General features: G+C 37.1%; 1 protein-coding gene and 1 long non-coding RNA gene across 6 annotated transcripts in view; both read right to left on the bottom strand.

Moving 5' to 3' along the window:
• Positions 1 to 11,896, bottom strand: part of LOC139822428 (uncharacterized) — a 36,123-nt gene extending 24,227 nt beyond the window's left edge. For 3 of the 5 annotated variants that reach the window (XM_071794109.1, XM_071794106.1, XM_071794107.1), the window contains exons 1-5: positions 11,476 to 11,896; positions 1,572 to 1,766; positions 1,223 to 1,335; positions 289 to 447; positions 99 to 182 (exon numbers count right to left, since the gene is read on the bottom strand). In XM_071794109.1, the coding sequence (XP_071650210.1) occupies positions 99 to 182; positions 289 to 447; positions 1,223 to 1,335; positions 1,572 to 1,766; positions 11,476 to 11,549 (625 nt within the window). In that variant the 5' untranslated portion in view covers positions 11,550 to 11,896. Of the gene's footprint in view, positions 1 to 98; positions 183 to 288; positions 448 to 596; positions 830 to 1,222; positions 1,336 to 1,571; positions 1,767 to 8,222; positions 8,467 to 11,475 lie in introns of those variants that run through there. The other 2 variants (XM_071794108.1, XM_071794110.1) reach the window with 2 other exon arrangements.
• On the bottom strand, positions 2,603 to 7,763 carry LOC139822433 (uncharacterized). The gene is made up of 2 exons (XR_011734520.1): positions 4,620 to 7,763; positions 2,603 to 4,533 (listed from the first exon to the last, which is right to left on the bottom strand). It is a non-coding gene; the product is annotated as an uncharacterized lncRNA (long non-coding RNA).
• Positions 11,897 to 14,072: the final 2,176 nt, after the last annotated feature.

The following is a 14,072-nucleotide window of genomic DNA, read 5'->3' as shown; positions in this document are numbered from 1 at the left end:
GATATAAAAAATTGAAAAGTTTCAACAACAGGATAAAGAATTAATTGAAAGAACACCCGTCAAGCTGAATTAGATCAGGTTGCAAATAGGATACTTACTCGTAAGGGACGCTTTCAGGCACGTAGCCAATCGAGTCAGAGCGGCGATTAACGGCGGACGATATTCCTCCAGAAAGCTGTCGTCTGGATTAATGCACATTAATTAGAATTTTGATTACAATTTTGATTAAAATTTTACACCAACACCGCAGCGATGTCAGTTGCAATTTACACGCGGTAGGTCGCTTACACTCAGAGTCCCCGTACAGTCGATCGATCGGCGTGTCGTCTACGTTTTCAACGAGACCGTCGACTATCTTCTCGACAAAATTTCGGACCGCGTGCACCATGCGCCTCTCTTCCCGGTCCTCCTGAATCTGCTCCACGTTCGAGATCGCGGTCGCATGTCCTGAAAAATTGGAAGCATTGTTAAAAATGTATATCTTTTCGATACTCAAAGCGGGAGATTCCATTCAAACGGCGCTTTCTTGTTGAAAAATTCGGGCCAAGTAAGGACAAACATCACAATTGATGAATTAATGTGTCGTTTGCTCTTACCGAATGCGCGCGTTCCGACTTGCGTTAATGCTGAGTTTATACGGATTACAAAATTGCGACTGTCACGTCCGCACAGTTACGGAATCACGTTTCTTCCGCGTTTAATTTTAAATGTCACGTTTCGCGCACTCGTTCCTCGATATCGCGGAACCGCGCTCGAAACTTCGCGTTGTCACTGCCATCACGTCAACAAGTCACAAATCGCACAACCCGTCCGTCGCGGGACGAAGAAAAGTCGCTTTCTAAATCCTGGACCGTACGCCTCGCCGTTAGATCGCTCGCGCTCTTTCCCGATCGAGCGCGTTGATACTATTCACGTGGCGGATCACCCGGCGCGCACCGAACAATGAGCATCACCGTGAGAGACTTTTCGAGCCGTTCTTACTGTTCAAGTCTCCTTCCGTTACGCGGACTTTTCTGCCTTGCAACAAGGACGGACGTTCGCCGATCGGGGGATAGAAAACGGCGCGTGCAAAATCACGTATCGAAAAAGAAAGCACACGCCGGACGTGTACGTTCCGGAACACTTGTGACGCCTCGCCGTTGCCTTGTCGCGAGCCTCAGAAATATTTTGACTGAATAACGTCATAAGGAATTCCGCTACGCTATTTCCTTGCGCGCGTTACCTGCAACGTAGACGCGCGATTTGATGGCGCCGAAGTACCCATGCAGTTCCTCCTCCTCATTCGCCGTGCCGCCGAAATTGTCGAACCACTTGTCATTCCTCTTTAGCCACGATCTGCGAAATTATAAGTTAAATTTCTTTTAAATACGATTTTATTTAAAACCATTTTATGATAAACTTGGAAAAATCTTTAATACTATAGGTGCAAATTTAACGTTAAAGGCTTAATGATAGGGACTCTAAAGAGACCTCGATAAAGATTATATGGTTCGTTTCTCGAACGGATGGAGGATGCAATTCGAAAATAAATAATACGGTAGGGAGTATGAAAGCATATTATTGGCGGAAACCTTTGTTGATGGCAGAATATGCAGTGCCAGGCATTGTCGGACGTGTCCCAACGCGAACAGGCCTTCCTACAGGATCTAGCGCCGCAATCGCTGCAGCGCACGCCGCGGCCGACTAGAAACGGTGCTAGGCAACAGGCGCAACGTCCGTCATCGACGACCACTCGGTGTTTCGTTTCCCTCGCCTTCGAATTCTTCCTAAATTTTTTTCTTTCATAAATCAGGATGCAAATATCGAGGGGGCCGGGAAAATAATTATGGTCGTAATCACGTGGATCGATCGCTGACGCATGTTATTAGATCTTTAATTAATTTTGTAATTAATTAGATGTTGCTGAATATTTATCAATTGACGGGGCAATAAAAATAGATCGATTTCAACTTGATATTGACTTTTTTCAGAATTGATTTTGCTTTTTTAACTTGTTTATTTAAATGTAATTCATAATTCATAGAAATTATTATATATTAAAATAAAATTAAAATTTATTCATTCTTTGTATTTTTATTGATATAATAAATTGGCACGATGATGAAAGAGATGTATATGTTAATATCGCCTTTGTTTTTTGCGAGGCCAATTAAAATTTTCTTTAAATAAAATTATACGGAAATGTAGATGCAGAGATATCGAATTTTGATCAATACACTTTAATATTATTTAATTTCAATTTATGAAATATATCCCAATTATTAAATGTAAATAGGAGGGTTTACTCAAAATATGCAACACACAAACTGTGAATAATACATTTATTTGACGCAAAATTATTCGCAAAATTTACAGCCAAAATATATTTGTCATTTACATACTAAGATGGAATAATAATCTAATATATAGAAGTTTAACATATAAAAATAATAAATCAGCAAGCAGTTTGATAAACGAATTATCGATTAAATTTATTTTTGAATGTGCTGACATCAAATATTTTTTATGTGAGTATTTATGATGGAAGACAATGTAATTAAAGTTCATATCACATAATGTGCAATAATAATTAAAGAACAAGCATATAAAACGCGTGATAAAATTATTCGAATTTATTATATTATGAAACCACAATAACCGACTCTATGTACATATTCTAGGACACAGTTGTTACATATTTACAACCTCGTAACGGTACAAAATAACCGCGCTTGCAGTATATGCATGCACCGACTATTAACACAATGCGCATTTACTGTACAGGGTGTTCTACAAAAGTGAATATGGGACGAAAATTTATTCCTTAACACTATATCAATACTACATAATTACTTTATAGTAAAAATTAAGACGTTCTTAATTCTTAAATTGATTTAAACTACTTGTTGTTTGACTGGGACGCTTTTATTTATTATTTAACTTAAATCGAGAATTATTTGGAGTTTAAGTATTCTTTTAATAAATACATTTTTTTTAATTTTATAGCACATCAAATTTTATTAATATACTGTTTAAATTGTAATCACGTTCTAAATTAAAATTGAATAATTTCGAAAAATAGATTTCTATGAATTATAATCAAAGGATATAATTTTACTGTTTACATCAATTACAATTTTATTAATAAAAATGTTATTTTATCAACGCGTCATCAAAAATAACAATATTTTTGTTGACGAAAGATTTAGTCGATATTGTTTGGGGGGAAGCCAAATTGACAATACTAAGGCACCCATACATATACAAGATATACATATCGCTACATGAGATCCCATATTATCGAAACCTGTTGGCGCGAGCCAACAGTACGAAAGAGAATGTAATAGAAAGTACTTATAAATAGAGGTACAGCGTGGGTACGGTTTTATGCTACAATAACCCGCATTTCTAGCTATTTTTTTCTCAGTCATCGCGCACACTTAATTAACGGTTTATATTTATTTGGAAAGTGGCAGAAGTCAAACACGTCGTAAATCGATGTTACATCTTTTTACTTCAACGCGCAACACTGCTTAACCTATTTCAAAGCGGTTAAGTGGAATCAGTTAATCAAATTACATGATAATCAAATCATCACGATCTGATTATCATGTGAAACCGGCACTTTTACTTTCTCCTTTTTTTATATAATTATGTTTTTAAAATAATTAAGTAATTTTTGCGGAAGTTTCAATGCATATATAAATATTCGATTTCGAAAAAGAAATCTTTTTATATATGCCATAAAAACGTTATATTAGCGTTGACAAAATTATTTGGATCGCTCTCTTGTGCCACTTTCGAAATAATTGAAATAATTTAAATATTAATGTTCCTAATTTGGCTGATGGCCGTTCGTGTTCAATCTTCGCGATCGAAGAACACCGCGGCCGCGCTTATCGAGTGACTGTCTTCATCCCGTTCCATATCGGAGGTGACCACCTTCACCACCACAACTTCAATGGTGATCAGCAGGAAGAGGACCACAAAAGTCGCCATATTATACCTCTCCTGACTGGGCACGACTTTATCGCTCTCGATTAGAAGCGTCGAGATCAAGGTGGAAACGTAGATCATCATGTTGCTGACCGGAGAATAGAAGAAGTGTTCTTTGAGAGAATAAAGGTGACGCTCGTCTTCCGCTCTTGTTTAGAAATTACTTCTTCTTTTCTAGTCTTCTAGAAAAGGACTGTCGCAATTCTTAGCACAATGTAGATCACGGAAAAGAAATTGTGAAATTAAATCGTTTTATTCAACTTTGATCCAGTCGCGCAACTCCACTCTGACTTTTGAATAGATAATTCTCATCGTTTTTTATATCACATGGCACTATCAATTACGCGCAAGGATTTAACAACTAATCATGATTAATCCAAGTCAACGTTGATATTTCTGTAAATACTTTTCTGTTTGTATTTCTAAATCATAGCATATACTATACTAATTATATCAGTCCGAAAGAAAGATATAGTTGATTGTGAATATTTCTGGCCAGCATCGATCCAACCGGCCTTCGGTGATTCCACTGCAAAGATCTCTCGGAAAATTGTCGTCCTGTGAACATTGGGAACATATCTAGATACACAATGGGCAGACTTCGCAAATTAGTTTGTAACTTATTATGCGAAAGTTCTTTCGACCTTAATCTCTTATTTATGATGTCGGACGCGGTGATTCGGCGATTCCGCATCTGGTCGCGTTGATCCTCGCTTTCCCCGTCGACTTCCTCGGCTTATCCATTCCGCGTTTCGGCATCCTCCCGCATCCGCGATCTTGATTCGTCGCGCGGCGACGATTGTGTATCGCGCTGAACGCGCCGTGCGCTCGCACTCCGATTTAAACGCCGGTTATGCGATCGCAGCAGCGGCTTTCCACCGCACGATCGGCGGCAGTTACGTCGTTTTATGTAACGCTGCGCACGACACGCGATCACAATCGAGCTTCGTCTGCACTTTTTATGTGTCTTTTTTATGAAGGTTTTTAATTTTACGTAAGAAGAGTGAATGACGGCTGGAATAAATTATGCAAACATGAAAATTAGGAAACTGATCTTTGATTCGAGAGAAGCGCTGTTTAACTCTTAAGCAAACAGTTCATTAATAATTTTCTCTTTTCTCGTTTTTTTTCCCTCAGTATATTCCGTTGTTATTTGTTATGCTAAATTGCTTTCTTTCCCGTTTTGTTTCTGTCACGCATTTACACGGAATTAAGTGTGTCGCGTAATTCCGTTCTTTGATTTTTTCAGAAAATATTTCCGATTTAATTCTTTCCTTTTCTTTCTTCTTTCTTTATAAATTATACTTTTTAATCTGTTTCTTTTTAATCAATTCTGTCAATCACATGTCCCAGATTTGTATATTTTAAACTTGCTCGATCTCCTCTTCTTCCTCTTCTTATTCCTTATGCTCCATTTTCTGCAGGCAAATTTTTTGCTTAGCCTTCTTGCTGGCCTCCTCTTTTCTATTACTTTTCTGATACACACACGTAACGTTCTCTATATATTAACACATATATATGTGTTAGATCCTCTTTTCGTTGTTTATGCCTCAATAGGCTTGGACGATCCTCGCGATTCGTCACCTACTTCGCGATCTCCTTTCGGTTCAGTCGACTCTTCTTCTATTTTTAACGTACAGCTGACTTACGACGTTCCGAAGTTCTGATCCTGCAAACATTTGAATGCGAACTGCGTCTTCAATCTCTTCAAGTAATTCCTGCACTCGGATACTTCTTTCCTTTCACTGCGTAACTTCTCCCGCTATCCTTGCTATGCACTTCTCCGGACGACCTCCAAGCTGGTTTTTCTGCTTCTCTTTCCTCCTCTCTTCTTTTCGTCCGCCTCTCTTTTCTTCGATTTCCTCTTTCTAACTTGCGGTTTCTCCTGCTGCTATCACATTCCAGCCCGCTGTTTGATTCGACGTTTCATTAATCTAGACTAGGCACTTTTTGCCGGCTCTTAATGGAAAGGGCAAAGTACTCTAATCTCTGAGTTTTGCAGGCCGTCGCAATTTAACTCGTGTCTTTGACGATGTCGACGGCGATGCGAGTTTTTAGCCCGCGGTCAGACCGCAATGTATTAATTCGCTCGGCATGCCATTTCCGCTGGACCATTCGCGCTGTAGAACCGGCGCGATCGTATCCTCGTACCGGACTGTCGGCTCGAAAGTGACAGTGAACTGTTGGTAGCCGGGGAAACTCAGGATCGCGCGGTTATGCGCGCCGATGGTAGGAGCCTCCGTCTTCGTTACATTCTTAAGACGATGTATTCCTTTCTCTTGCTCTTTCCCCTCTCTCTCTCTCTCTCTCTCTCTCTTTCTTTCTTTAGTTGGTTATTTGACCCATGTTGCTGGCGTTGCAGCGATTAATAGAAACTTTCACTGAATTTCGGTGGTCGCTGATGATGTCAGGAAGAATTGCCAGTTCTTATACTTTTCATGTTATGCAAAAATTGACACATCAATTTTAACGAGAACACGGTGACGTAATATCAAAAATAATAAGACGAATATTTGTCCATGTTGATTCGAAGTCACGAAACGATTAATAATTAACACGGTCATGATCATGTTAGTTCGAGCTACTTTTTGAATGAGATTCATATTTCGTGTGCTCAATTTTTCGATAACTTTTTCGTCTCGTTAAACAGAACGAAACCCGTTTCGTTTTCTATTTAAAGAATCTTTCTCCAGGTTGGAAAGAGGAAGTAAGAGAAAATAAAGAAAGAGAAGGGTAGAAAGCAGTAAAAGCACAATTGGAGGATGACATTTCATTTTTGTTTGTTTAATTTTTCGCAAGCGGTCTTTACTTAGAATAGTATTACATAACGGAAATGATATATATAGAGATCGATTAGAACGTTGCTGACAAGTCGAATATATTTTTGTTAAAATTTAGGTCAAGTCTGTAGAAAGTTGCTTTGTCGTTTACCACGTTTTTCATGATATTTATGACCGTCAAAAAAGCGCTGGTTTTACCGAACATGATTTTACTGTGTGCTTATGTTTTTACGGTTATATTATCAATCTTCTTATTATATTATTAGGCGCACTTATATTTTTCATTGCGACTGTTAGGATATTTTATGCGAGAAATTAAAAAACGACAAAATTTTATTATCTGTGCTAATAAAATTTACTTTAAATAAAATCAATAATAATGAGAGAACTCTGTATCATCTCTAAAAATTCATTTCTATTACAAAGTTTCGAAAAGTTTATTAATATTTTTTTCGTAATTAGTTTGTTCAATGATTACGAGACTGCAGGATAAAGTGATAATAAGTCGTAAATGTAATGTATGCATTGAATAGAGTCAATAGAGTGTGCGTCATATGCACATAAAAACTGTAATTGGTAAAAAGAATGGAAAGTACATGTATAGTTCAACCTTTTATAGATTTAATAATTTTTCTCATTTTTATATATGCGTTATAAATTAAATTTGATTGACAATGTGTTACTAAACGCCATAAAAAATATATTTTTAATTTTTAAATTAGAATCGACCACCTCTCTCTCTCTCTCTTGCACTAACAGAATGGCCAATTTTTACAACTAATCGACTTTGATGACCTGCAAAGTCTCGCGCTTTGAACGTTTCCTCATTTCTTCATGTATGAGAGACAGGCGATTCGCGTTCGACACACGTTGCTGTAATTCAATTACATCACCTATCCTCGCTTCTATAACCGTTTCTTATTATATAATAAATGCCTTTCCCGTCCGAGCGAGCATCACCATATTTATTTACTCGATGAATCCTACGTCTATCTTACTATAGTTAGCTCTTCCTTGATGTTTTTTACAATAATATTCAGTCTTTAAGAATAGATAAGATGATTTTTGTAACTTATAAAGATATAAATATTAAATCATCAACTGCATAAAGTGCAATTTCATAAATTTTTTAGAAACGTGAAAAATTATATTCCGTGAGATTGCATTTTATATTTTTTAGATTTTGGATTTTTTAAATAGATGCCGTTTCTAGTTTAATTATATTATTAGTATTATTTTTTCCCTTTGTCGAAGAAATTAGCGAAAAATTTTTCTGCCACGAGAGAAGGCGTATCGAACGTGGGACGTGAGTGGTACGAAGCAGTAATTTACCCATCTCAATAAGAAAGTACCGTCTCCATTTACGACGTAGTGTAATTGAAGAATCTAATATATCATCTCATTAGAATAGAGTTTTGCAAGTATGCAGTAATTATCGAGCCGCACCGAGTCACTGTTCGCACTTACCGTTTCTCTCGCTTTCTCCCGCAGATGATCCTTAGGAAGAAATGTTTCATCGGTCGTTTAGCTTCAGCTCGGTCTCACAATGAATGCTAACGCGAACACTTCGCGCTATTGTCATTGGGTAAAAATACAAATGGCAAGTTGGTCTGTTTGGTCCGAAATTGGACGGGCCGAATTTCTTCTTCGATCGAAACTTCCAATTTTTTATCTTTGTCTTTTCCTCTGCTTTGTCCTAGGTCGTATTTTATGAGCGTCACACCGTATTTTTTACGTAATTAATTTTTTTCTTTATAGGTTGTTTAATATTAGTCTTATCTTTTTACACCTAGCTCCGCGTGTGCTCTCTTCTTTAAAATGACATCAATATTTTTCAGAAAAGGTGTTCGTCAAACAATTGATTTCTTCTATTTCAAGACTTTGTCATCCGTCGCGTTATTTGGCGAATCTATATATAGTGCTGAAATAGAAAATAACCTGGACTTTCAGCTTCATGCGGAAAACTCATTTCCAGCATTGAATAGCAGCTCTGTCGGCCTTAGTCGTCGCAGCGACGTCAAATAATGCGCGTTCAAGTCTCTGTTCTGGTGCCGCTTTTATAACAGACAATAAAGCGGACTTCGCGGAGAATTACTTCCAAGTATAGTCGGACAGGAGTTTCGGCGGTTTCGAAGGACAATGTCGATATAATACGCGCCAGAAACGTTCCAATGCAATTTACGCTTTCCTTGGCGGTGGATCACAACAAGCGACTGCGATCTGATTCCGTGGAAAATCAGTTTCGGAGTCATCAAAGTCGAACAGAGGAACTTTCGCGATTGGCGAACGTCGGAAAATCCGACCGATTTTCGCACGGACGAGAACTAGCGATCACCTCGACACCTTCGGAAATCGCCTTCGCAGCGAGCGCACTGACTATCCGCAACAGCGAATATCCCGACAATGAAGAGAGCGTCGCTGGTGCGCGCGGATCCCCGGGTGTTCGGCGTTCCTGTACGTGCTTCCGGTTCCCCTACGCGCCGTTGCGTCCATTGTTCGGTACGGCTCGATACGTACATTGTGCAACGCCCGACGTTTTACCATTGACGTATTCCACGCCCCGTGGCCCGCCACGTGCATCATTAATGACGGTCCCCCTTTCTTCTCTCCCCTCCGGCGCCTGCACTCGCTCGCGGGTATCGATACGTCGTCGTCGATGTACGTCTCGTCGCACGCATCACCGCGTCGTGGGCGCTTCCGGTGGCACCGCGAGCCTAAACCGGCTCGTCTGTGAGGTCGCGGACCACGGGTATATTATTCACGCGTGTTCCGTTCAGGAGCATTGCACGCAGTGTTTCTCGCCGCCGTCTCGATCGCGTATGCCGGATTCGCATCGCGGAAGATAAGTCTACCGTTCGCGCGTTGAGTACAAATGTGCGAAATTAAAGAATGGATATAAGAAAGATAAGTCGCTGAATGACGACTTAAAAGCGATTAAAAAATTTATTATTTGAAATGTTAGCAGCAAAATGAAATTAAATAATTTGAATTGCTGGGACAATAAATGTGATAATTTGTCGACGATGAAATTAATTACTTCAGTAAGAATTTATTAGTAATTTTGTTATGATCTTCGATCGAATGTATATGTATAGCTTTTTTAGTGATCTTATAGCGATTGTTTTATCTTCGAGAAATTACGTCTTAATTATTCACATCAGCTCATTTTTTTATTGCGAGGATAATTTAGAAGAAAAGTAACCTTATTTCGATAATGGAAATATAATTTGCCTGGCAAGCGCGGTCTATTTCAATTGAGTACACGTGTGAGTTTTGAACTTCTGAGGGAGAGCTCATCAAAAAATAACTTATATCACTTTCAGAAATAATCCTTTTTCAGATATAAAAGAATATCGACAAATCTGACAAGACTGTACGAAAATATCTACATTATATGTACGATACAATCTATGAATCTATGTGATTTTACAGTCTATTATACTTCTATTATAAGCATTGATACACTGGGAATGCGATGGGCGGAATCAATTTTTAATCCAGGTCACATAGCTGACACAATGCTATCTCGTTATCTTAAAATACCAGAAGGCGACAGGTATATCGATCCGCTTTGAATTAATAAATCTGTCGCGATTTTAAGTCGGCGGTACAACAAACCGTCCCGGCTTTTGTTGCGTCACAAACGATCCCAAATAGTTTCGAGGCGGTAGTCAGGTATTGTTAAACTCCAACGCTTATCTTTACCGATACGCAATTTGCTGATAAGACTGTTCACTGAGACAAAAAATTATAGGTGAAAACCTAATCTTTCTACTTCAAAACAGCGTGGCTTATTTTTTTATTTTGAACGCAAAAAATTTAGTTAAAACGTAGGCTTAAACTGTCCCAAACACAATCACAACGACAATATCGGCGACATTATCGTGATATTCGCGATACAACACAAATTTTTTTTCGAGGAATTGTAAAAAGTATGGATATTGATAAGACCGGCACACGGGCATGATAAGTTCAAATCCTATCATTGATAATTCTGGAATTTCCGGATAGGGCTAGTATTACGTCACTATTAAAAAATGTTTGATATAAAAATAATAATACATGCATGAGAGAATTAAATAAATGTTTGTATATAGAAAAGTATATACTGTATATAGAGTACTGGAAAAATTATCTTTGGGTTTGGAAAGATTCTAAACTTTCTGAAAAGTCGAAGACTTTAGATATTCAAACTTCTTGGCATTTCAGGATTAAAAGTGACATATTGGACTTATTGAAATTGATATATCGAAAAATTCAAAAATTCAGGAACTCCGCGTAATACTTGTGCATTAGATTGTGTCTCCAAAGTACTTCGGCTATTCGAGTTTCAGAAAAATTCTCGAGAGAGATAGTTCTCGAAATAAATCTCGAGACTCACATAAAGCTGTATAGAATTCGAAGGATCAGAGATTTATGGCGTTTTTGATTTGCTACTCGACCCGACTCGGGTCTATGTATGTATTCCACGTCAATGATGCTAGAGTCCTGTATACATGATGCGACCCGAGTCGGTTTGAGTCGCAAATCGAAAACGCCATTAGATATATAAAACTCCTTCGCGGTCAGTCTATTCTTATAAATCATTTTTCCCTCCCTCAAGAAAGCAATTCAGAACAATTGTCAAATATATCTCGGCAAAAAAATTTCAAGAGATAATATTTAACAAAATAGTAAAGAATCAATTGACAATCTTTAGAATATATTTTCACGCACTTACCTCGATCGAAAGCCGAAGTAGAGGAAAATCCCAGAAGCCACTCCGACCGCCAGTAAACTCGTAGGCGAAATCATGTTTTTTTTTTGTTCAACTCGAAAGAACGTAATCTTTAATGAAGATGCAGCGGAAAAAATTTTTTCTCGAACAAGTTTCTCTCCTCGAGCAAGACTGATGATCTTTTTAGCACGAGGAAGTACTTATTTCGCGATACGACTGGAAATACGCACTTTAGTCGACTGTTGATCGCGCTTTTTGCGATATGATACGATATTACGTATGTTGATACACAATCGATGCCAATCGTAGCGTGGAGTGCGCGGAATCATTCCGAAGCGATTAGTATTGTTGCGCCAAGCAAAAACGTGCCCCGAAAGATCTTGTTATTTCACTTGAATTGCAATTTGTCATGCACAGGTGTTCTCTGAAAATACGTTTTGCAAAGTTTATTCTTTCGCAATTTATTTCTGTCAGATATTAAATGTAATTCTTGTATTTAATTTAACCCTTTTTCCTGTGTCGAGCTGGGCTCGACATAAATAATGCTTTGCAGTAAATTATTTCTATATCATTTTCCAATTAAGCACTCGAAATTAATGGATTATAATCAGCGGGCTTTATTTTTAAAATCTCTAAATTTTTGTAAATAATAAAAATTCTTTGATTTATTCGCTGCTTATATAGATTGAATTACATATCTTTGCTTAGTAGTGAGAAATAATTTGAACCGCAAAGAGTTAATCTAATTTAATATTTATTTATTTGGAAAGAGAATAATGGTGTTGCTTTTATCTTTGTGTAGCAATCCTTGAACGACCGTATATTATATAATTTTATTCATATATTTATGTAGAATTTTTTAATATTTGATTAAAATGCATAAGATTTTTTGTCTTTTTTCAACAGTTTAAAAAATATATTAAACTAAATTAACACATTTATTCTATGAAATTAGAGAGCTTTAAATCTTATTTGAAGTTATATACCTACATGTTTTGTAGGCATAATTTTATCGCATGGGTAGAACTGAATACAGAGAATAACGCTTTTTATATACTGTCGATAATTAAATGTATACGTCTATTTTTTTTAAAACGGTATACCAATCGTATATTTAATTTTTATCGATTTCCCGTGACCTTTAGTACTGAATAGCACTCGTTAAAAATATCTCCTTCCGATATCAATATTAGCCGAGTTCAAGAATCCAAAGTTATTGAAAAATTACAAAATTAAAATACTTGATAAATTTTGATAAACTTTGATAAATTTTCAAATTAAAAACTCAATTTTATGATTTTGAACTGCTCGACATTTATAAATATTCTAATTTTTTTATTTACAATTATAAATACTAATCAACGAAAAAAGAGTAGGATGAAATCTTTTAGATTATTGCTATAACTGTTCTTTTTACTGCAACTGTATTTATAACAAAATTTCATATTTTTACATTTTTTTTTACATTAAGTTAAGAATACATTTTCTTTACATGAAATTGTGTAGCAGAATTAACAATTAGCATTTGTAATTTAAATTTAAGAGACAAAAAGAATAAAATAAAAATTGTTTGAATATTCACGAAAAATTTTCCCGACTTTTACCATAAATTTACAACCTCTTCCTCTCTTTTCTCTTTTATCCGAACCGTACTTTACATCTCCCAATTCAAGTTGTACTTTGCACCTCTGCTTTATCCACGGGAAGTCTTTCTCGCGCGATTTATCTCTCCCACGAGGAGAAGGCAAGGAGCGTTCTCTATTTCAGAAACACACACGAAAGCGCAGCCGCTTTCTTCTCCGCACGAAAAATTTCGCAAGAATTGCATCCGCGTATCCGTCCCGTATCCGTCCCGTACTCGCGATAAGGCCCGACTGAAACCAAGTTCTTATACGGTCCCGCGAACGGTCTCACCACGAGTTGGGAGAGCTCGTTTTTCTCGGCTCGCACAATACGCGACAATTGCTTCATCGTGACGCGAGAAGCACGTGAGTCTTAGTGAGTTTCCACCTGTGTCGAGGCCCCTAGACGTCGCCGCGGTTCGGATAAACATATCATTTTTGTTGGCGTTGTGATCTTCACTCCGTCAGTCGCCGATGTGCAGAGACGCATGTTCGTGTACACGTGTCTTCTCGTAAAAGTGGATAGGAAGAATAATTTAAGAAAAAAAACGAATAAAAGAACAGATGCTTTTAATTTTTATTATCGTCGATGATCTAATGTGGAACAATATTTTAGTTACTATTATTAATGCATGTGATGCATATTAAGCTCTTGAAAGTCGAATGTTCAGTTATTTGTTATGATGGAATTCATTATTGAATTAAGCGCCTTGACATTGTACATTGAAGATAGTTTCGCACTTCAATATACTCTGTTACATTTTGAGTAAATGTAAGTTTTTAAACTTTAAATAGTATTTACGTAGACGCTGTCTATACGTACACTTGACATGAAAAAGATATGACTTTCAAGGAAGTACTTTACTTATCAAGACGTGATAATGTTAAAAATTCTTATTTTCTTTATTAGATACTTTTAATTACTTTTTCTAAGAGACATTGTTTTATCAAGTATGTTATTAATTTACAGTAATTGTA

Source organism: Temnothorax longispinosus, chromosome 11, assembly GCF_030848805.1.
Source record: "Temnothorax longispinosus isolate EJ_2023e chromosome 11, Tlon_JGU_v1, whole genome shotgun sequence".
In the NCBI taxonomy this organism is placed as follows: domain Eukaryota; kingdom Metazoa; phylum Arthropoda; class Insecta; order Hymenoptera; family Formicidae; genus Temnothorax; species Temnothorax longispinosus.
The sequence above is the reverse complement of the archived record's forward strand: the minus strand, read 5'-3'. Positions and strand labels throughout refer to the sequence as shown.